At 33.3% G+C, this 22,490-nt stretch overlaps 1 protein-coding gene across 2 annotated transcripts in view; it reads right to left on the reverse strand.

Annotated features, from left to right (window-relative positions):
- Positions 1-22,490, reverse strand: part of LOC142341695 (peptidyl-prolyl cis-trans isomerase A-like) — a 107,020-nt gene that overhangs the window by 5,806 nt on the left and 78,724 nt on the right. For both annotated transcript variants that reach the window (XM_075392849.1, XM_075392850.1), the window contains one exon: positions 1,606-1,763. In XM_075392849.1, the coding sequence (XP_075248964.1) occupies positions 1,606-1,763 (158 nt within the window). The remainder of the gene's footprint in view (positions 1-1,605; positions 1,764-22,490) is intronic.

The raw sequence follows: 22,490 nt of genomic DNA on the forward strand, positions 1-22,490 counted from the left end.
CGACCCCTATGCTGCAAAGGTGAAAAACGTGAAGTCAGAGAAAAATCACTTTTCAGTGCTCTTTTATAGTAAAAAAATCCAATTGAGACCATTTTACGATTTCAAACTTTTCAAGTTTTATTTCAAAAAATTATTTTTTTAACTGTTTCGACCCTATACTGCACAGGTGAGAAAAATCACTTTTTAGTGCTCTTTTATAGTGCAAAATCCGTTTCAGACCATTTTACGATTTCAAAACTTTTTCTTTTCTTGTTTTTTTTTCGAAAAATTAATTTTTTCACTATTTCGAACCCTATAATCCAAAAGTGAGTAACAAAAAGTCAGAAAAAAATCTTTTTTAGTGCTCTTTTATAGTGCAAAATCCAATTCAGACCATTTGAGCATTTCAAATTTTTCGAGTTTTTTTTCGAAAAATTAATTTTTTTACTGTTTCGACCCCTATACTGGACAATGGAGAAAAATGAAGACAGCAAAAAATAACCATTTGTTCCTTACGGTGCAAAAACCATTTCAGACCATTTTAGGAATTCAAATTTTTTTCAAAAACTTAAAAATTTTTTTAAATTTTTCCCAGTACTTCTCACATGATAAATGCGTTGAATACGTTGAAATTATGTAAGATCTCGGCCAAAATCAACGAAAAATATGTAAGATCTAGGCTAAATTCAACGAAATATATGCAAGTTCTACGCTAAATTCAATGCAAAATATGTAAGTTCTACGCTAAAATCAACGCAAAATTTGTAAGATCTACGCTAAATTCAACGCAAAATATGTAAGATCTACGCTCAATTCAACGCAAAATATGTAAGATCTACGCTAAAATCAACACTAATTATGTAAGATCTACGCTAAATTCTACGCTAAATATGTAAGATCTACGCTAAATTCAACGCTAAATATGTAAGATCTACGCTAAATTCAACGCTAAATATGTAAGATCAGCGGCAACTAGCGTTGACAATTCGGAAAATTCACCGCCATTTCTTACATAATTTTGCGCTGAATGCGTTGAATTTTTGACTTTAAATTCAACGCATTCAACGCAAAATTATGTAAGAAAATTGCGGTGAATTTTCCGACTTGTCAACGCTAGTTGCCGCTGATCTTACATAATTTTGGCCAAATTCCTCGGCCCGGGAAGCCGAAAAACATAAAAATTTCGGGATCTTTTCCGTTTGTGCCCCCCCAGCTTAGTGGGTGCATATTATTTGCAACCCCCAATCGCACGTGCAATATTTTTAGATAATGAATTACTATGTAATGACACGTGCTCTGTCACTGGGGGAAGCATAACGTACTGGGGGGGGGGGGGGGGGGGGGCACAAACGGAAAAGATCCAAATTTCGAACTCTTGAAAAAAACAGACCTTAATTTGACTTTGTTGTTTATTAAAAGAGTAATGGTGGACCCATAAAAAGAATTCAGCTGGACTTTCTTCGTTATGAAAACACTTTAGCTCGACCAATGAAAAGATATTAGCTCGACTTTAACTAGGAAGCTCGACCGTGTAATTATAGTCAATATTGCCCACCCCCCCCCCCCCTACTAGACTTTTTAAGTCTTTTCATAAGTTGAGGCCTAGGCCTGGATGTAAAGGCCTACCCAGGTCCAGCATGGCTATGGTGGAATGGCTCGTCATTGAAGTAGGGTCCATAGATGCTCTTGCCTCCACTCCCGTCCTCCGTGGTAATGTCCCCTCCCTGGATGACAAAGTCAATCACGCTCCTGTGGATCTTGGTCCCCTTGAAGCCGAACTTGGGCTGAAATGATGCACATCAAACAGGCATAAAATTGAATTGCTTTAAAATTAGTCATCACAATCTGACAAAACCAATCGCTGAATAGATCACCGCCGGAGCCACAAAAAGCTACATAGTGCTTTTGTTGCGCGCAAATGTACCATAGAGTGGTTGAAGTAGAGACTACCAGTAGTATGTAGGTTGTATTGCAAAAAGAACGATTCGCCTAATGGTCCTAGAAAAAAGTAGGTAATTCACATGGAAATATCCACTTTCCCGGGCCGAGGTTTCACACTTAACCCAGGTTACCCACCTTAGACGAAACTTTGAAAACTTACTAAGACTTATAAGCTGCCGTATAAAACTTACAAAACTTTGTACGGCACCGTATAAGGCCGTAATACTAAGACTTATAAGCTGCCGTATAAAACTTACAAAACTTAATACTAAGACTTATAAGGCCGTAATACTAAGACTTATAAGCTGCCGTATAAAACTTACAAAACTTTGTACGGCACCGTAGCCAATTGATGTAATTACTGATTTTTAAATTCTAAATCCCTAAAATCGACTTTAAATCTATCGCTTATCTAATACAACTCACTTTTTCATCACTTTATGGCACTGGGTATAACTTTTTAAATCTCTGAAAAATTACAAAACTTAGTACGGTGCCTTATAAGGCCGTATCAAGTTTTGTAATTTTTCTAAGGTAAAGTTTTCGAACTTTAATTTGCTCTACAGGTAGCCCTTGTGGTCAAAAAAATTACCTCGGAACAGTTCGAAGTTGCAAACCTCTTCTAAGGTCGTACCGAACACTTTGGAAGTCTAATGATCTTTTGCAGTTCATGTCACTGATCAAGCAAAAAAAACGTTCAAATACCCATCAAAAGCGTCAAAACTGAGATTTCGTTCCAAAGAAGACCAATGCTTACGTATTATGTCTCAAAGAAATGATTAGCTGTAAAATGAAGTTCGAAAAAAAAAATTTGCGGTTTAATTGAATCAGATAAAAGTAGCATTTTTTTAACATGAAACTGTCAGTACCACTTACATAAATGGTGAATAATTCCCCAACTACAAGCGCAGGGTTTACAAGAAGGAATTGAAAAAATATGTGTTTGATTCGCGTTCTGTTCAATTAAATCTGTTCTGGTTTCAGAAAAAAATTTTTTACTCAAAGTTTGGCTCATTTTAAAGTTCATTTTCGAGTTTTTTTGAGCATTCACAACAACTAAAGTCCTCTTGCAGATCTACAGTCAGATTACTTAAACTATGTAAAAGAATGATTGAACAAGAATATTCAAATGCGCAACATTAAATACATTTGATCGCTTTAAAAAAGTAAATCAAAATTTTCTATTTTTTGAAAGTTCTCTATAGTTTTGGCATCTAAATGGCTAATCAACAGTGCAATTTCTGGCCGCTAGGCTTTCACTGCTTGCAATTGAATTTGTTTTTCCTGAAACTTTTTTGTTGAACGGTTATTCAGGATGGATTCCTGAAAACAATGTCCAATCTCAGATTTTATTGGCTGAGGTGTGCTTTTTGTAATCGAACAGGTTTTCTGCGTACAATTTGTGTTTTCCAGACAATTCTCAAGTCCCTTAAGCTAACTATTTCACTGGTTGCTGTTAATTCAACGTTTTTTTCCAATTTATTATTTTTGTCAAATTTCTGTGTATGTTATTTTGTATCAAAACTGATAAAACACCATAACCTTCATGGTGAGGTTTGAAAGTTTTTTCATCTCATCATGAAGGTTTTACTTCACAAGAAACAAAAAAATGGACTGAATTGCCTCGCAGAAACACGCCAGAGGCACCGTTTAACGCCGTCAAGAATGTTTTTCTCGGATGTATATATGTTCGAATGTTGAATCTCGGATTTTTTCGTTTTTTTGGCCATTTATGGTTTTCCCTTGATTGTATCGAATATTTGAACTTAATCAACGTAAAAATACCGGCCATTTTCATATATTGCGAAAAAATGTTAGGATTTTTGAAGATTTTGTTTTATTTTAAATTTGTCTGTTTTGGAGAGAGCTTTACGAGCCTAGTATTTTTTTAGCTAGTGCTCTGCTCAATTCTCCTATAGCTTTAGTTTGTAACTCCGCCGTAGCCGGTCCCCAGCCCGGATGAGAAAGGAGGAGGGAAACACACCCAGAACATACTGGAAAAGTCTCAAAAGTCGTGTTATTCAACTTGACTGGATCCTTTTCCGACAATTTTACAGGTTTTATTTTATATTATAGTTGTCTGTTTTGGAGAGAGCTTTACGAGCCTAGTATTTTTTTAGCTAGTGCTCTGCTCAATTCTCCTATAGCTTTAGTTTGTAACTCCGCCGTAGCCGGTCCCCAGCCCGGATGAGAAAGGAGGAGGGAAACACACCCAGAACATACTGGAAAAGTCTCAAAAGTCGGGTTATTCAACTTGACTAGAGCCTTTTCCGACAATTTTCCAGCTATTATTTTACCTTAAAAACCTTATTAATCTTGCTACGGCCTTGCTACGGCACCTTATTAGTCTTAATATGGCATTAGCACGGCACTTTATAAATCTTAGTACGGCCGTAGTACGGTGCCGTAGGAAACTTGACAAGACTTAGTAAGTTTTTTTTCTAAGACTTATACGGTGCCGTAGTAAGGCCTTAGTAAGTTTTCCAAGTCTGGTCAACCTGGGTAATCCATCCCTAATTAGCTGGGATTAGAGTGTAATGCAAATTCAACTCTGAGTTATCGGGGAAAAGAGTGTAAGAGTGTAATTTTAAAACATTGCAATTAAGACGTGTTCTAGAGCTTACCTTTATTAGGATACTTCCTGAACTGTCTTATGGTTGTCTCAAGAATAAGATATAATCTTAAGGCTTACCTGACTAACTAAAGTTCTATTCCTCAAGTCTGTTACTCTTCTATCTGAGCTTCAGTAGACGGTGCACGGGCCCCAATGCTACGGTCTAACGTTTATCTCAATACAAAACAAGAGCGGAGTAGAGAGAGAGAAATATACTTTATTATTATATCAGGATGGTAACTGGTACTGACTAAATCACTTTCTCTTCTGCTGAGAGAGGGTAGATGGGTAAACACATAGAGGGAAAGGAGGATAAAATAATATATCATTTTTATCCAATCAGGAAAGATTATTTCAGTCTTTCTGAATAAAGTCTTTCAAAATATTAAATATTCCTTTTTTGAAGTCATGTCTGACTCCATCTTTCCGGGGTTTAGAGTTGTTTTGAAAGTCTTCCAATCGAATATAGTAGAATATAGTTTATTAATTTCTCTGTAATCTCTCTGAAGGATTTTCTTTCTTTTTGGTTGTGTTGCTTGAAGACCGGCTCGTCTGTGAGTCGATTCCGAAACATCGGTTACCCAAAGAGCAAAGAATGAACATCAACAACCACAAAAGTATCTATTCCACCACCACACTATCCAGTGGGCGGAGATCCTTCTGGGTAGGCCCGTCGTTGATGTTGTAGGCGTCCTGATGTCCGGCGTCGACTTACCTGACTTACCTGGTTTACTTGGTTTGTTAGCTGTTAGTTGTTAAGAATCGTTTTTAGATTCACTACATGTTCTAATACGTAGTATCCCTTCCGGTTGGAAAGAAAATTTAGATGTATGTTATATTTTGATATGTTAATTGGTATTTAACAAGTTATAGTTTCGAGAGTGACATAAAGGAGAATATGTCAACGAAATGGCGAATAATGTGTTTGTTTTTAGTGACATGTGATTTGTCGGCCATGCTGATTGGTAATGTTGTTATAGAAATTGAACATGTATTAATTAATGCTCCTGCTTGAAATCATGAGTTATTGAATGGTATTAGTTCTTATAATTGTTTTGTCATACTTCTACGATTGCCCTGTTGTGAGTTGTTACTGAGGAAACATTTTCCGTATCTGTAAGATGTGAAAATGCTGCTTATCGTTTTGTTATATTTTTACATTTACCTGCCAGTCTCTTATGAATTTTTTAAAGGCTTACAGATCTCGCTTATAGTAGTTTGTAATGGGTATGCACACGGATGACAAGTTCCTAGTCCCAATCAACAGTTATTTCTTCAACTGCATAAATTAAATTAACGTCTCTGTCTGCGCGCTTACGATCCAAGGATCAACGTTTCCCGAGATCTGAATACTGTTTTCTATGTGAATTGTTACAATGATATCGTATTGTTAGTTGTTACTATAGTTAACGTTGTATAGTATAGTTACGTCGTATAGTAGCTATCTGAATTACATATAGTTCATGTATTTTGTTTTGTTACTTGTACAAATTTGCATGTGAAAATTTCGATTTGAATTAAAATTCTGTTCTCTTTTGTTTTTAATCTGACTGTTTCGTATATGTTACTCTATTTTAAATTTATAGTTTGTCATAAACAATAAATTTGTAATGTACCTTGTGTATGGTAGATTGTAAATTGTATTAAAGAATTCGATATGTTATAATCTGTTTTATGAGAAAATGTCATGTCCTATAGTATTGTGTTACTCACAGTGTTGTTAACATGGCTTATGTGTCATTTATTAAAATGTTATGCACATTATTCATGCTTATTATTCATGTAGTTTGTTTGTTCTGTTTTTATTTGTTCTGTTTTTATTTTATTTGCCTATTTGCTTTATTTACAAAATTGCATGTGTGTTGCATATAACTAACTATGGGGAAATCTTTGCATATTTACATATACAGTAGTATAAAGTAGGTTAAGTTTGTATCTAAAAAAAATAAAAACTTGTTTTTGGCTTTAAACTTTTTATTTTAAAACTGGTGAACATTAAGTATGAGAAATGGATGTGGAAAATAACATAAGATGATAGGTATGTTCCATAGTCAGGGGTAAGATCCAGAATCATGAATTTACAAAGTGATTTAAATATTTGGAAGAATTTGTTTGAAATGATAAAGATTTACAAACATATGCAAAGATTACAAACATAGTTTGGCGATGTTACAGTTTGTTCGTTAATTACTGAGACGTTGAATTGTTACTTGTTACAATGAGCGTTACTAGAGCTTCTGCGTTTGTTTCGGATGATTACTCCGTTCACAGTAGTGATTATATTCTTTCAAGAAGTATTCGTCCTTTGAGAGATAATATCCAAGTAAGTAAACGATTTCCTTTAAGGGGGTTTCTGTTATTGATGCCTGTAAGGCATTGCAAATTTCTCTTTCTGTATCTGGAATTTTTCGTTCGTTATTAAAGTTTAGGCGGTTTGTAATTGCTTTATTTGTTACGCTCCCTGTGAGGTGATATACATGGTACTCCTCACAAGGTTCGATTGCTTCCAGAGGTACCATGAGCGGTCGCTCTGGTGCGTCTTTTGGCTGGAATACGTAGTAGTTCTTAATTGGGTCAAAGTTTCTCAATGTTCCAATAGTATAATCCCATTTTAATTTGTAGCTGTAATTGAGGAAATATGGTGATGTCAATTGGTCATTGATATGGACGTAGCTTTTAGATTCTGTCTGTTGTTTGTCTCTAAGAAATGTATAGTATATCAGATTGTGAATTAATTTCGTCTCGTGTACTCTATAATTGTTACTTTGAACGTCCTTTGGTGTAGGGTGGAGGAAGTTAAAACTCAGTTGGAAAATCTGGTGTTGCTGTGTAAAGGCGCTGTACGCGGATAGATCTTGAGAGGCTTTTGCCACTAAAAGATCAAAGTTACAGTTTACTGGTAATCGAAACTCATAGTCGTAGTCGTACAGGAAACGTTCCGTGAGACTGTAGAATTGTTTTAGCTTAGGGTATTGAGATTGGTGTATTTTATCTCTACCCATATTTTTCGTGCTTCTTTTTACAGTATTTGTGTTTTCCGACGGGAGTGGTGGAAAAAATTCAGACACACGGTCTTTCAGTGTATGTAAAGGTGCCATAAAGAAGTTATAGGATCGAGAATCAAATGGCATATCTGCCCAATTTCGGTACGAGAGGAGTGGATTGTAGTTCATTCCGTGAGGGTTACTAAGATTTTTTGGATCCTTGTTTTGGAACCAAATCGTTTCCATGACCGTCTCGGTCGGGGTCTGTTCGTTCGTTGATTGATGAAAGAACGATTTTCTGTTATTAGAGCGGGGTGTCACCGCATATGGAAATCTTAGATTGTTAGTGGTTGGGATTGTTGTTCTCGCGAATAAACGTTGTCGAACATTGTTCTGTGTATGTGATTGATCAATTATGTAGTTGTCTGATGGTGGGGGTGGACGTACTGGCGGGGGGGTAATTTGGTAGGGGTGGTGACATATATGTGTCACTACTGTTATAATTATAATTTTGTCGTGGTCTTGTGTTTTGATAGCTATGTGCAGCTATATTTGTTCCTTGTTCCGATATGTTGTTAATATTATTGTTACCAGTATCAAAAGATTGGAGATTTCGTCTATGACCAAATTTGTTTTGTATCTTTCGTGCTATTTCTTGTGGTGTCTGCACGATTTGTGTTTCATTTTCCAGTTCGACTCTGAATGTTTTGATCTTTTCTTCCTCTGTGATCATATTTGTTTCAGTTTGTGTTCCACAGTCAGATGCACAGTCCCGAATAGTCCCGGGGCTGGATCTGCCTGATTCACAACTCAACTCTCCTTCTTCCACTTCGTAGGAGAATGGCGAGTCTGATTTGTATGGCGAGTCGTACTCCATGTTAGATGCCATAGTTGAATGCTAAAACTCAAATATGATTAGTTTAGTCTGAATTATATCTTCGATTTATTATATGTTTTGTTATAATAAAAATTGTTATAATTATATGTTTGTTAATTATATGTTTGTTATAATAAAAATTGTTACACATTCTGATCTCGTTTTTGTATAGATAGTTTATAAGTAGTTTGTTTTAGTCTTATTGTTCCTTATGAAAGGTTAAATTTAAAAAATTAAAAATAAAATGGTAAAGTAAAAAATTTGGCAAGTGATGGCGGGTGATTAGGTAATGTTAGATGTTACTAAAAGGAATTGTTTGTTTTTAGATTTCGTATGTATCAGCCGAATGAGTATCGTAGTATGTGACTTCATTTGTATGTGGCTGATCATTTTTAAGAATATCTAGGCTGTAGCTACGATTTTGCATTTTGTTATTTGCTAGTTTTAATTGGTTGAAATCTATTGGTGGCGGGTTCTGTATTTCTAAAAGTCTGGAAGTTGGTTTTAGTTTATGTTGATTGTGTTGATTATTTGATGGCTGAGGAATTTCATATTGTGTCTGTTGTGTTATAGGTGATTCGTATGAATAGGGTTTAATTTGCATGTGCGATTGTTCTATATTAGGTGCGCTTGGAATAGGTATTGGGATTGGTACAGGTGGTAGACTACTCAAGCGTTGGTACGCTGGAGGCGGTGTTATAAGTTGTGGTGGTATTGGTGGTAGTGGTTGGGTTTTATTTTCATTTATTGTTGTTAATGTTTCCATTTTGAATTGTTCTGTTTTGTGTTTTCTTTCTGGTAGTGGTGGTGCTTGTTTCTTTGTTGGTGACTCTAATGTACGTAGTTGTAAACCATGTTCTGTCCTGCGTATAGTAGTGTTATAGTGTTTGTAGTTCGTATCCACATAATGTTCTGTCGGTTTATCTCTACGGGTTAATGTTGGTATTTCTGTTGAATGTCGTCTGAAGTGTTGAATATGTATTCGTGAAGTATTATGTCCTTTACTGTAATGTGAATTGTTATCATCATTACTATTATCGTTATTATTGTCGTAATCATCTTCTTGTATTTGTGCAACTAGTTGGGTTAGTGTTTGTGAGAATATTCCAAAAATTCCTGTTAATAATGTTTTTGTTATACTTGCTTGTTTCCCAATCGCTTTATGTATTGCAAAAGCGTTGTAGAATTTTATAATTAGGTTTGTTACAAATAAGATCATGCTCATCATCGCATAGATGATAGCCATTTTTTCAAGTATGTACCATGGCCAACCAAAGATAGATAGTATCTGATCTTTCAGCCATGCTGCATCGAAAATTTCCTTCCAGTTTACACTTGGTTGATCAATTTGAAAGTTATATCCATTTATGTTCAAGTCTTTTAACCATTTAAGTGAATGTTCATAATTTTTGTATGTTTGTAATAATCCTAATTGTTCTAATTCGAGTAGTTTTTGTGCGTTAGCAGATTGTGCTTCTTGAAGCGGTTTTTCGCGATCTCTCATATATTCGTGTAGTAAATCTCTTTTTCGTTCTTGTATTAATTGTTCTTTGCTAAATATTCCACTTTCGATGAGGCTTGCTTTGCTAAACATATTATCAAGTACTATTTCTTCCGGTGATATTGTTTCTAATATTGTTTCTACTTTTATTGGATATGGTGTCAATCTGTATCTTACTGTCCCTTCTTTGTCTATTGAGATCAGTTGATCGAAATTACTATGTGAACATGGAACTGTTTTCGCCCAAAGGTAAGTTTGTCGTGTTAGTTGATGTACGTATTGTACTCTATTTTTGTATAGTATAGGTATTTTGTCGTAACATTCACGTGTTTGTGGTACATATAGCGGTGATGATTTCTTTGCGCATTTGTACATTTTCATCACATTAACTCCTTCTTGTTTCACAAATATGGATCTATCTCCTGTAAGGATGTATCCTAATAGTGGTGTATTCTTTTGTACTTGTGTTAGTGTCAATTGTCGAATATTGCGAGTTTGTTCGCATATCTGTGAATAGAATTCGATTGCTTGGAGACTAATGCGTGAATATATATTACTCATATAGAGGTCCATTTTCATTTGTAGATGTGTGTTCTCGTTTACAAAACCATAATGATAATTTTGATGTTCTTCGTCTTCATATCTTGTGTATGCATTTGACATAATTTGTTGTGGTTTTATTTTTATAAATTTTTCTTCTTCAAATTTGTCTTCTTTTCTTGTTACTTTAAGTCCTGTATGCATGTCAAAACCATATTCGTATATTATATAAATATCATCGTATTCTGTTTTATGTATTGGTTGTGGTGATCCACATTCTCGTTCAACTAGTGGGTAGATTTCAAATCTTGTTGCAATTGAGGATGTATCATTATATTTTACTTTTTGATGTACATCTGGTTTTTGTACTGATGACCATTCCGCGTTTGTTTCTATCCAATATCGTTCCTGATACTTAACCATATATGCATCAAACCTAATAAGTTCGAATAGTTGGCAATGTGTTTGGGGTTCCCAAATGATTGTTGCTTTTGTAAAGGGTGTTGGTAAACATTCTCCTTTGTGGAGATCACATGGTAGTTTTGTTCCCATATATGATATGTCTTTTGTATCAAGATTTAGTATTAACGAGACTTCTTTTATCTCTAGAGTCCAGTCTAAAATATCAATTCTATTTTGTTTTTTGACGCCTGATAGGCAGTTTGATTGTGCATTTTTGATTTCATTCGGTACCCACATTGGATTTGTATAATCATATACCAATCTTCCATATGGTGGTACCATAGGAGTGTCTATTCTGAATTGTATATTTCCTTGTACGTTTTCTAGTCTCTTTTGTAATGGTGGGTTTGATAAGTAATTGAATGATATGTTATGCCTTGTTGGTCTGTATTTTGTATTTTTAAGAACGTTAATTCTGGCGAGTTCGTTACGAACTTCGTCTGGGTCTAAGATTTTCGTTCTTCGTGCATCTGATACGTAATAGCTTGGTCTGTTTGCTCTAATGTAATGAGTGTGTTGTGAACACCATTCTACTTTTTCTTTGATCGTTCCTGTAACAGCATATGCTTTAATTTCTACAGCTTGTGCTTTTGATAATAATTGCACTTCTGTTTTTGTCATTTCTAAGTCCAATGGTTTAAATTTACATGTGCTGATTTTGTTCAGTTCATAGTATTTTACGTTTGTTATTTCTTCTGCGTCGCAGTCGTAGTGTTCGATAAAAATGTCTTGAGGTCCGACTGCTGATCCATTAATGTTTTGTCCTTTCAATTCAACGTAATCTTCTTTTGTCTGTCGTTTGTTTCTTTTATTACTTAGTTGGAATTTTTCTAAAATACTGTCCGTTAATTGTTCTCTGTAGAAATTCCAATTTCGTGTCCATTTATCTATGGCTATTTCCCACATTTGTTCGTAATCTGTACTATTCGTGAATTCCTTTAAGTCTGGTGATGTATACTTTGATGGTAATTCATATATTTCCGTTTCAAATTTTGTTGTATTATCAAATACATGATCCATTAACTTGTTAAAGTTATCTTGATCAGTTACATTTATGTCATTTGTTTTTATTCTGTTTTTCTTTTGTAAGCTCTCCATATGGTTTTCCATACGTTCTTGTATGTGTTCTTTAATTTGTTCTCTAATATTTTGTTTTGTTTTATATCTTGATCTTATTTCAGTGTCTATTTTCATATAAATAAATAATGTTATTAGTAATAATATTAGTATTATAGATTTTAATTGAAGCGGCATGTGTATGATAGTCCTGTGTGGGGATTATAGAATGTTGCAAATCCTAAAGTTTGTTTTGTGTATCGATCGAATTTGTAGATGAAATCAATGCAAACAAATGGTGCTGGTATCGTTGTTGTTACAATAGATGGTGTGGTCGCGTGAAATGGATGGTTGTATATGGTGTCGTATTTTATTGTAGTATTGAATTTTAGTTCTAGAGATGGTGTTGCTAGAACTTCAAGTGCTGAATTTCGTTGGCGATGTGTTAAGTTTAAGGTGTTTGTAAGTCTACTTCTTGACCAATTTGTGAGAGTATCTCCAAGATTAGTTGGTCCGTATAGTGGTGGAGGTGGATTCCAGGTTTTATGATCTAATGGGAAAAGATATGTATGATCATTAGTTCTGCTTAAAGTAGGTGGATTTGGATTGAGTACGGGTGTTGCTCTAGTTCTTCCAGGGTGTGTAGACGATAATCTTATTTCTGGTATAAATGAAGTAGGTGATAATGCTCTATGTTGCGGTGGTTGTAGGGAATTTGCTATTTCGATTCGTGGTACGCTGATAGATGTATTTGTTAATGAGGATGTTCTTGGTGTTCTTCGTGGTGTTGAACTTGTACTTGCTGATTGTTGTGGTGATGTTGCTGACCAAAGTGAGCTATTCGGTGATTGTATTGGTTGTGCACGGAAGTGTTCTTGTACAAAATTGAAATCTTGTCTTTGTTGTGTTGTTGGCGGTAAAAATGGGTTAGCTCGAAGTTCTGATGATGTGGGTGTTGGTATAGTATGAACGCTTGACTGGCTTGGTGACGCGATACTAAAGTTTGATAATGTTGGTGTACCTATTCGACTTGGTGGTTCTGTTTGTTCTGCTTCTAAAGGTCTGATTACATTTGATTCTATATCAGTTGATCCGTATGATACTAATGTAGAGTCTTGTGTAGGAAATGATAATGATGCTCTACGTCTACCTCTTAGTAGATGTCGTGTATCTGTTCTTGCTCGTCTTACTGTATATGGGTTTTCGTTTTCGGGGTTTGTTTCTTCTATTTCTGGTGATGTGAATATATTTGTTAAGTCTGTTACTTCGTTGTGATGTGGTCTTTCTGGGTGATTGTTACTATTGTTATTATTATTTGATGAAGCAATTTTTGCTGTTTTTAGATAATTTCAGGCTCCAGAACCGGGTCCGGGTGGTGGATGTTGTTTGTACGGTGGGGCTAGTATAACTACTGGTATTAATTCTTGTTCTGGTTGGTGTGTTTGAGCTCCTAGGTTTGTAATCCAAATTTCGTTAGTTGTTAGTCTAATATTGAGTTGATATATAACAATGTTACCATGTAATGGTGATGTGTCGGGGAATCCAATTTGGAGGTAGAACTTTTGTGTATGTAATGTATGATATATCGATTCTTCAATGTCTGGGTTGGTATCAATTTTTATGGGTTTACAAAATGTTCTATTAGTCCTAAGCACGTACGTACGAAGAAGTATATTATAATTGCAATTTTTATAAATTTAAATATTTCTAATTCGACAATATCTATGTTTGTTTTACATATGTGGTAAATATCGGGGTGGGTTTCATGCATCGGGTTATTGTACTGGTGGGCTTGCATATACAACTCGTCGGTTGCGTATAACTTCGCTTATTGTTACAATAGCTAAATATGTCGATACTACTACAATGCAAGGTACTAAAAGTATTGTTAGGAAGAATATTACTTTAGATAATATAAAGTAGATTGTGATTAAAGATTCGTTGAAATCTATTTTTGAAACTGATAAATATAATGTGTAACTTTGTTATTAATTATGTAAATGTGAGGTGTAATGCTGCACTGAGAAGTGACAGTTATTTGCTCAATTGTAACTGACACTTAACCGTGCTGCACTACAAAAATTATTATATTGTATTTATCTGTAGATTACTATGACGATTACTGGTATCATATCTGAAAGTTTGTGTGGTAATATATTTCGTAAAATTTTTCTCTTTGGTTTTGTTTTTAAGACGTGTTTTTATCGTCTATGAGTGTTATAGCATCTTTTTTACACACAACTATAAAAACTGTTTTTAGTTTGTTAAGGTCAATACATTGGTCTGTTTGAATTTGTTGTTTTAGTAAGTTATACTCTGTGATTGTTTCTTTACAAATGGTTATTTGTTTTAATAGTTCAAAATGTTTTTCTCCCCAAAATAGTTTTACTTCTTGTCCGCTTTCTGTTTTTCCTTCAATAATAAATAAACAATCTTTATCCGAGAATTGACAAAGTGTTGTTCTTATACTATCGTTATCAAAATGAATGTGATTTCCAAAAGAGTAATCTAATTTTGCAAAATTTTCTCTTTGGACTTGTATTTTTATACAAAACTGTTTCGTATTCAAAGAGTTTAAAAACTCTGACACTTTTATCATTGGTGGTTCTTCATCACTGTGGTGACTGTAGTGATGGATTAGTCTTTGGTAGAAGAAGTTCAGATAGTTTAATGAATATTTGAAAGGATTCAGCTTACCTGATGTTGTTGAATTGTTAAATGAAAAGGATAAATGAACGACTTGTGACAAATATAGAAAAAGTTATGAAAGAAGTTATGAAATGATTCAAAATTTGTTTAAATTATTAGATATTGAGGAATTTGAATTTCTCTTTTAAGATAGAATATTTTTAGTCTTAAGACTAAATTATGTATTTGTGGAATTTAGAATTTTCAGCTTAGCTGAGTTTTTTCGCAAATTTTTCAAATTTTTGAACAAGTTTAACGGTTGTGGTTTGTGCGAGGCAAAATCAGAATTGTGATTTTTACTTTCTTTTCGAAGGCTCTCTATAATGTTGGTGACATTTTGATATCTTCCGTTTTTCATTTTTTGGATTTTAAGTTGTCAATTTCTGAAATTACTTGGTCCAATTATGGTGTTAGTTTCCTCGGTTGATGAATTGGACTTTTCTCTAATTGTTCCGATGCTCTTTGTTCTCGAGATCTTTGTGTTCCTTGTAATTGGTATGTTGACAGTTGTTTGATGGTTAGATGGTATACTTTCAGCATGATATGTTAATTCTTTCTTGGTGCCAATTATAGAGGTAGTCTGCTGTTTTTATGTCAATTATGCCATATCTTTGTTCTGAAGTAATCTCTGTCATCATTATGAGGGTTAGTTAACGATGGTTAGTGGCGCTAGTGGGTGATGGTTAGTGGTGCCAGTTATCATCAATCAGCTTAGTACTTTTTGTTCCAATTAGCTATATGGTATGTCTGTCTGTTGTATGCCTTTGATGGTGCAACTCTGCAGATGGTGCAACTCTGCAAATTTTAATTATTGACGTAGTTGAAATGTTTATTTCATCTACTAATGATCTTGGTAAGACCTGTCTTGTTTAATCACCATTGTGTTAGGTGAAAATGTTAATTGGTTTACCCTTTGTATTTTGTTACTAATTGCGTCTGCATGGAGACTGTTTGTCTCTGACGTTTGTTATTTAAGATATCTGTGTTCATTATTGATGGCGTCAATTTGGTACTTTCTTCCTTTTAATTGGTTTTAGTTTTAGTTTGGGTTTCTAAAGATAACGTCCGTTTCTTTACTAATGATGTCTGTGACATTTTAGTTATTGAAGTTTGTTAGAATAATAATGTCCGTATTTTCACTAATGAGATATATAACGTCCGTTTCCTCACTAATGAGATGTACTAACGAGGTATATGACGTCCGTATTTTAAATGACGTGTTAGTTAATGACGTATGTGTGGAGTTTTTGCAAATTGGTTTGCAAAAATGTGTAAAACGTTCATACTATCGAAGATATCTTAGTCGAAATGTGTAAATGTATTATGAGTTTGACTTGGTGAATATATATAGATATTCGAATGTAATGATATAGAAATGTTTATTTATGTTTTAGATCAAGTCTTCGATGTTTATGTAATGGTGGAGATTACATGGCGGAGTGTTGGAAATTCTGTATTCCCGTTATTATTCTGTATGGAACAAGTTATTCTTATGGAAGAAATAAGGAAGAAGTTATTCTGAATGATATTATTCACATTCGTTATAGCTGAGAATTGTTATATGCGCATTCGGCTTATTCGTTTATTCGTCTGACTGACACATTGTTGAATTTGTTCTGCATGTTTATTCTTTTTATTTTGTACTTATTATTTTGTAACTTCCGTTTTGTCGTTTACACAGTTTATTATGCTACGGTGTACATTAATTGTTTTTGTACCGCTATTTTAATTAGTTCTGTTTCCTTATTTTCATTGTTTTTCTATGTAGTTAGTTATCGTTATTGCCCTTATTATTCCGTAAATGGATTATTCTGAATTCTTAACAATTTCTAAATATCTATTCCATTTCGAGAGTGTTTTACGTTACTATAACACTCTTGATCTTCGATCTTTGATCCTTTGTTATTTGTTTCTTTATTATGTTTTGTTCTTTTGTTTATTGTAAATATCATCTTTCACATATTGTCTATTCCAGTTTCAAGCTTTTGAACATCAAAAATACTCTTTGTTATTTGAATTGTTTTGTGATTTGTTTTCTTGTTTACATGAGAAATTACCCTTGTTAATCTCTAGTCGGGGTTTCATGGGCTACTATCAATACCCATTTGTTTTAGTATATCCTTTATGGATACTTTGTTTATTTGTTTATTTGTTTTATTGATGGAGATCTTCGGTGTTGGTGTGTGTTGGAGACGTGTGTGTTGGAGACGTGTGTTTGACATCTTCGGTGGAGATGTGTGTTGTCAGTTCTGAGTACAGACGCTTGAGTACAGATATTCAGTTTGTAAACGTCGACAGCTTCATCCTACTTTGTGTACTTTCTCCTGTCTTTTATAAATGTTTTATCCTTGTTACTAAAAGGTGTTAACGGTTGGATAATATAACATTTGTTAAAATCATAATTATGGGTCTTGCATCAAATGAGATGTAATAGTTAAATTGCATTGGTATTGTGTGATTTCTCTATGGGTTAGAGGTTAGGTGGATTTGAGCACCTTTTAGTAGTGTTCTTTATATATCTGTTCTGTTTATTTTTCATATTGTTTGTGTACTTTTTAATTTATATGTTCTTTTTTATGTTTTGATTTTATGGGGGGGTTATGACACACAAGGTTCGGGTTAGGGGGGGCAGTGTGTCTTGTATAAATACTGAACATATGAAACATAGTATGGAAATGTTGGACATAAAGTGTAGGAGTACTGAACACTATTGAGGTGTTGTATTAGATGAAAGGAATATTTTATAACTAGTTTGTGTTAAAATAGCCGTGTTAGTATATTAGTTGTTGAGTGGATTATATTTCCACTTTAGATTGTTACACTAGCCATTGAGGAGTAACAAACTGTATATTTTAATTAGAGGTAGTACCGTAATGGTATTAGTACTATTATTATTATTATTATTATTATAATTATTATTATTATTATTAATTATTATTTATTGTAGAATTTACTGACAAAGTTGGTGAATTGTTATTTTCCTCTTTCGAAGATTATAACTATGAGATTGTGTGATCTCATCAGGCGATGTATACCGTTTTGATGTTGTTTGGGTATTGCGTTGTTTTAGCGTTGGGATTTCTTTCGTTAGTAAGTAATTTTGTAATTCTAATTTAATATGTTTTTCTTTCGGAAAGTATGGTACAATATGATTTCTATGTATTGTAATGTGTTTATTAGTATTATCCTTCAGTATGTATGTTGTTTCTGTGGGTTTATCAATAATTAAATATGGTCCCGTTTTTAGAGGTATTAATTTCTTTGATACTCCGTCAATCTGTTGTTGATTTGTGATCAAGACGAATGTGTTTTTATCAAGTGGTTTCGCCGTTCTGAACCTTGAATTTAATTCATCAGTTAACTTTTTTCTATTTCTTAATATTTTTGTTATGGTTTGATATGTGTCATTATAATGTTTTTCTTTGTCAAGAAACCATTTTGCGAACGTTCCGTTTTGTAGTTTTGCTATTTTGGGGTGACTGAATTGCTTATCTAAATGAGTATGTGCGGGTTGTGTTTTGCATGCACTTGTTCTTGTTGGGTTACAGTTTCCCATCTCGTCTGTAGTTGTTCCAAGTTTAATCTTTGTTGGTTTTCTTGGTTTTTGATTGAAAACAACTTCATAAGGTGACATGCCTAATCTTGTCTGGTATTGCGTATTATATGCATACGGAAAGAATTTTGCTTTTCTAGACCAGTTTTGGTACTTTTCGTTGAGTAATGTTCTGATAAATTGTCCAATTATTCTATTAGTTCCTTCCACTAATCCGTTTGTCCAGGGTGCATATGTTGTGCTTGGTTTAAATTTGATTTCAAAGTAATTACGAAGGTGTGTTAATTCTGTATTTATATATTCCGATCCGTTATCGGAACGAATTTCTTCGGGTAGCCCGAATTTCATAAACCAATGTTCGAATAATGCTGTAACTGCGTAGTGTGCGTTGTTTTGAGGTGCACACATTATTGTTACGTAATGTGAGAATGCGTCTACTATTACAAAGATAAAATTATTTCCTTCAGATGTAGGATGTATTGGACCTTTTGTGTCTATCATAATCATTTCATTAAAGTATGTTTTTGTAGGTGCTAATTGTTCTTGCTTACTTTTCGTTTTTGTGTTAGCGAAAACTTTGTTTGTTTGACATTGTATGCAATCTGCGATCAGTATCTTGATCCAAGTTGTTAAGTTTGGGAAATAATATTTTTCCATTATGTTTCTTTTTGTTTTTTCAAATCCCGTGTGACCAACTGTATCTACGCAATGGTTTTCGTAAAAAACACATAGTAGTAATGTTAGTGGTAAACAGATTCTTTGTATTGTTTGTTTCTTTATTCGGATAATCATTTTCATTATGTTAGTTTTTTCGTCAATTGTAATTGATTTAAACTTTCTGTAATACGCGAATAGTCCTTTATTTCCACGTATGTCCATTGTTACTGAATGTGGTTTATTGTTATTTTTCTTCCACATTTTGACTTTATGAAGTACTGGGTCTATTATTTGTGTTTCCTTAATCAATTCTTCTGTTACTTTTGTTTTTTCATCATAGAAAATATCTGTTATTTTTGCATGTTCGAAATTTTGTTCTTGTCTGACATTGTTGATTAATCTAAGATAGTCATCGTCATGATGGGTTATGTATGGTCCTTTTTGGTTTTTCTCTATGATTAAGTCATCTTTTTCAACAATTGGTGATTGCCAGTTTTTTGTTTTTGGTTTGTATTTCGGTACTAAATTTGTTTTGGTTTCGGTATTATATTTTTCATATGATATCGGATGGTACTCGTTTTTATCAATGTTAATTTCAAAATAGTTGTTGTGTATATTTGCTAAAACGGGATAATGTGTTGTGTCTTTGTTATCGTTGTTTGTATTGTTACAAATAATGTATTTGCATTCTAGATTATTTGTAAATGGTGATTTCGCAAAGAAGAATTTTATGTTTTCAGGTATTTCCACTGTGATATCACGTGTTTTTGTAAAATGTTCTTCATCTATTGTTCTACTTAGTAGGTCTGGTAAAGCTAAGTTTTTTCCTTCAGTCCATATGATATGTAGGTTAGGAAATTTCATTAGTATTAATTGAAATCTGTAAACTCTGTGGTTTGGTTTATTCTTTTGTGTAAAAAGGTAAATGATTGGCTTATGATCTGTAAATAAAATAATTGGGTGATTTGAACCTGTTAATACGAATTCGTATTCTGTGAGTGCGAAAATGATCGCTGAACATTCTCTAATTAGTGTAGATAATCTCATTTCAATCGGCGTGAAAAGTCTAGAATTTGCTGATATTAATCGCATTTTCTTTTCAGTTGGATGTTGTTGCAATAATGCTGCTCCAATGCCTGTATTGGACGCATCTGTTATAATGTAAAATGGTTTTGTTGTATCTGGTATTGTTAATTCTAGGTTATGTGTTATTGTTTTTTTCATTTGTTCAAATATTTTTTGATGTTCCTTAGTCCATTTGAAATCATTTTCTTTGTGTAGTAGATTGTATAATGGTTGCAATATTGGTTGCATTCCATAGACGTATTTAGCTAAAAAATTTATTGTTCCGAGGTATCGTTGTAAAGCTTTCATACTTGTTGGGGGTTCCAGTTTTTGGAATCCATCAATTCGTGATGTAAGTGGTTTTACTTTTTTGTCCTCGATGATGTGACCTAAGAATTTTACTTTCTTTAACATGAAGTATGTTTTATCAGGTGCTGCTTTTAAGTTCTCTTTAAGCAGTACTTTGTGATATTCAATTAGTGTCTCGAACATTTGGTCGTAAGAGTTTGTTTGAATAAAAATATCATCCACATAGGTGATGACTGTTCCTTTTCTAATTAAAGGGTAAAGGAAATGTGTTAAAATTGAAGCGAATGCTGCTGGTCCGATTGATATTCCGTAAAATAATCTTTTGAAACAATATTGTTCGTTTCCAATTGTGAAATGTGTATACCGCATTGATTCTTCATCTAATGGTATTTGGTTATATGCACTATTAAGATCTGCTGTTGTGAATATTGTTCCGTTTATTCTTGTTAAAGCTACATCAACTGGTTCAATTGGCCAGTTGCACTTTGATTCATCTATCATGCTGTTTAAATATCTTGCATCTAGTACAATCTTTAAAGATTCTCCTTTTCGTAGTATTATTACCGGATTTGTGAATGTATTTCCTGTTGATAGTTGTTCTTTATTTACAGGTGCAATTATATCATATTTTTTAAGAACATCTAATAGTTTTTGAATTCGTTCTCGAAGATGTATAGGTACTTTACTTATTCTTTGTTTTTTGAATATTGCATCTTTTTTTATTGGTAAGTTCAATTTTACTTTCGTTTTTCCTACGTCAAATTTTGTTGTTGCGTAGACATGTCTATAGTCTAATATGATTTTTACTACTTTTTCAAATTCTTCTTGTGTTAAGTGTGAATGTTGAAAATCAAACATTGTTATGAATTCTTTTTCTTGTTCTGAATATTTGTTAGTATTAAATTTGCATTTGAAGTTTGGTTTTCTTTCAAATGTTGCAACTTGTTCAATAGTTTCGTTTTCTTGTATGTTTAATATTTCATCGATATCGTTTTCATTTTCGTATGTCAAATGGTATAGTGCTTGGAATAAATCGATAGAGTTTGTTTGGTAGAGTTCGTTATCTTGTTTTTTGAAGCTAATATTTCTGTTCATGAAACCAATGAGTCCTGTATTTATTGTAATTCGGTGTCTATTTTTGTTGATCAATAGTATATCCATAAAGTATTCTTCGTCTGAGGAAAAATCCTTTATATCTGTAAATGATACTTTATGATATTTGTTTATTGGTTCGAAATAGAATTTCGATTTCTGTATTGTTTTATCATTTGAGTGTTTCATTTGTTTAAATATTGGTATTGGAAATGTTATACTTTTCTGTTGATTTGGTTCTATATAGATTGTTTCTCTATTAATGATTGTGTATAATCGGGAGTAGTAAGGATAACCTTTAGTACTATTCATGTAGAAGATAATATCGTTGTCTAGATTTGTATTTGTATTTAACGTTAGTTTGTTGGTGTTAACATTTATCGTTTCGATATATTCTTTACAGAATGGTGTACCCAGTATATTATGATTGCATTGTGTTACGTAGAAGTGAATGCGAAAATTGTTTTGTGGTTTGTTTCTATTGTTAAAAATTCTGTCTGGTGTTAAATTCAGTGTTACTGTTCCAAATGTATCTATTTTTGTATTATTTGCAGCTGTTAGTGTTTTGTTTCCTTTGTCCAAGATCATTTCTGGGTTATTGTATTTAATTTCATTCCATGTATCTTCATTTAGTAAGTTTAATGTTGCTCCTGAATCTAATAGAAAATCTATTTCTAACATAGGTTTTTGTTTTGCAAAGTCCTGTTCAAATTTCTGATATTGATACATTGGTAATATCCATGTTGGGTTGCTTTCTAATGTATTTATTACAGTATTGCATGTATCTTCATTGGCATTGTAAAATTTGTCCAGTATTTCTTGATCTTCGTCTGAGGACTCTGATGTGTACTCATATTCGTCGATTCCAGGTGGATCGTTATTTGGTTTTTCTAATTCTACGCTATTTATTCTGTTTTTGCTATTGTTGTTTCCATCATTTCTCCGTTCTTTTGAATAATGTCTGTTATTTTGTTCTCGTTGGGATGAGTATCCTCTATTATCTCTGCTATTGTTATTTGAATGATTTCTATTGTTACTGTTAGAACGTTGTCGATAGTTATCGTTTCTATCGTTTCTATTTGAATCTTTACTGTTGTACCTTTGTCGATTATTATTATTATTATTTCTGTTACTATTATAAGGTGATTGTTGTCTTGAATAAGGTGATTGTT

This window comes from Convolutriloba macropyga, chromosome 6 (genome assembly GCF_964194025.1).
Source record: "Convolutriloba macropyga chromosome 6, txConMacr16.3, whole genome shotgun sequence".
Taxonomy (NCBI): Eukaryota; Metazoa; Xenacoelomorpha; order Acoela; family Convolutidae; genus Convolutriloba; species Convolutriloba macropyga.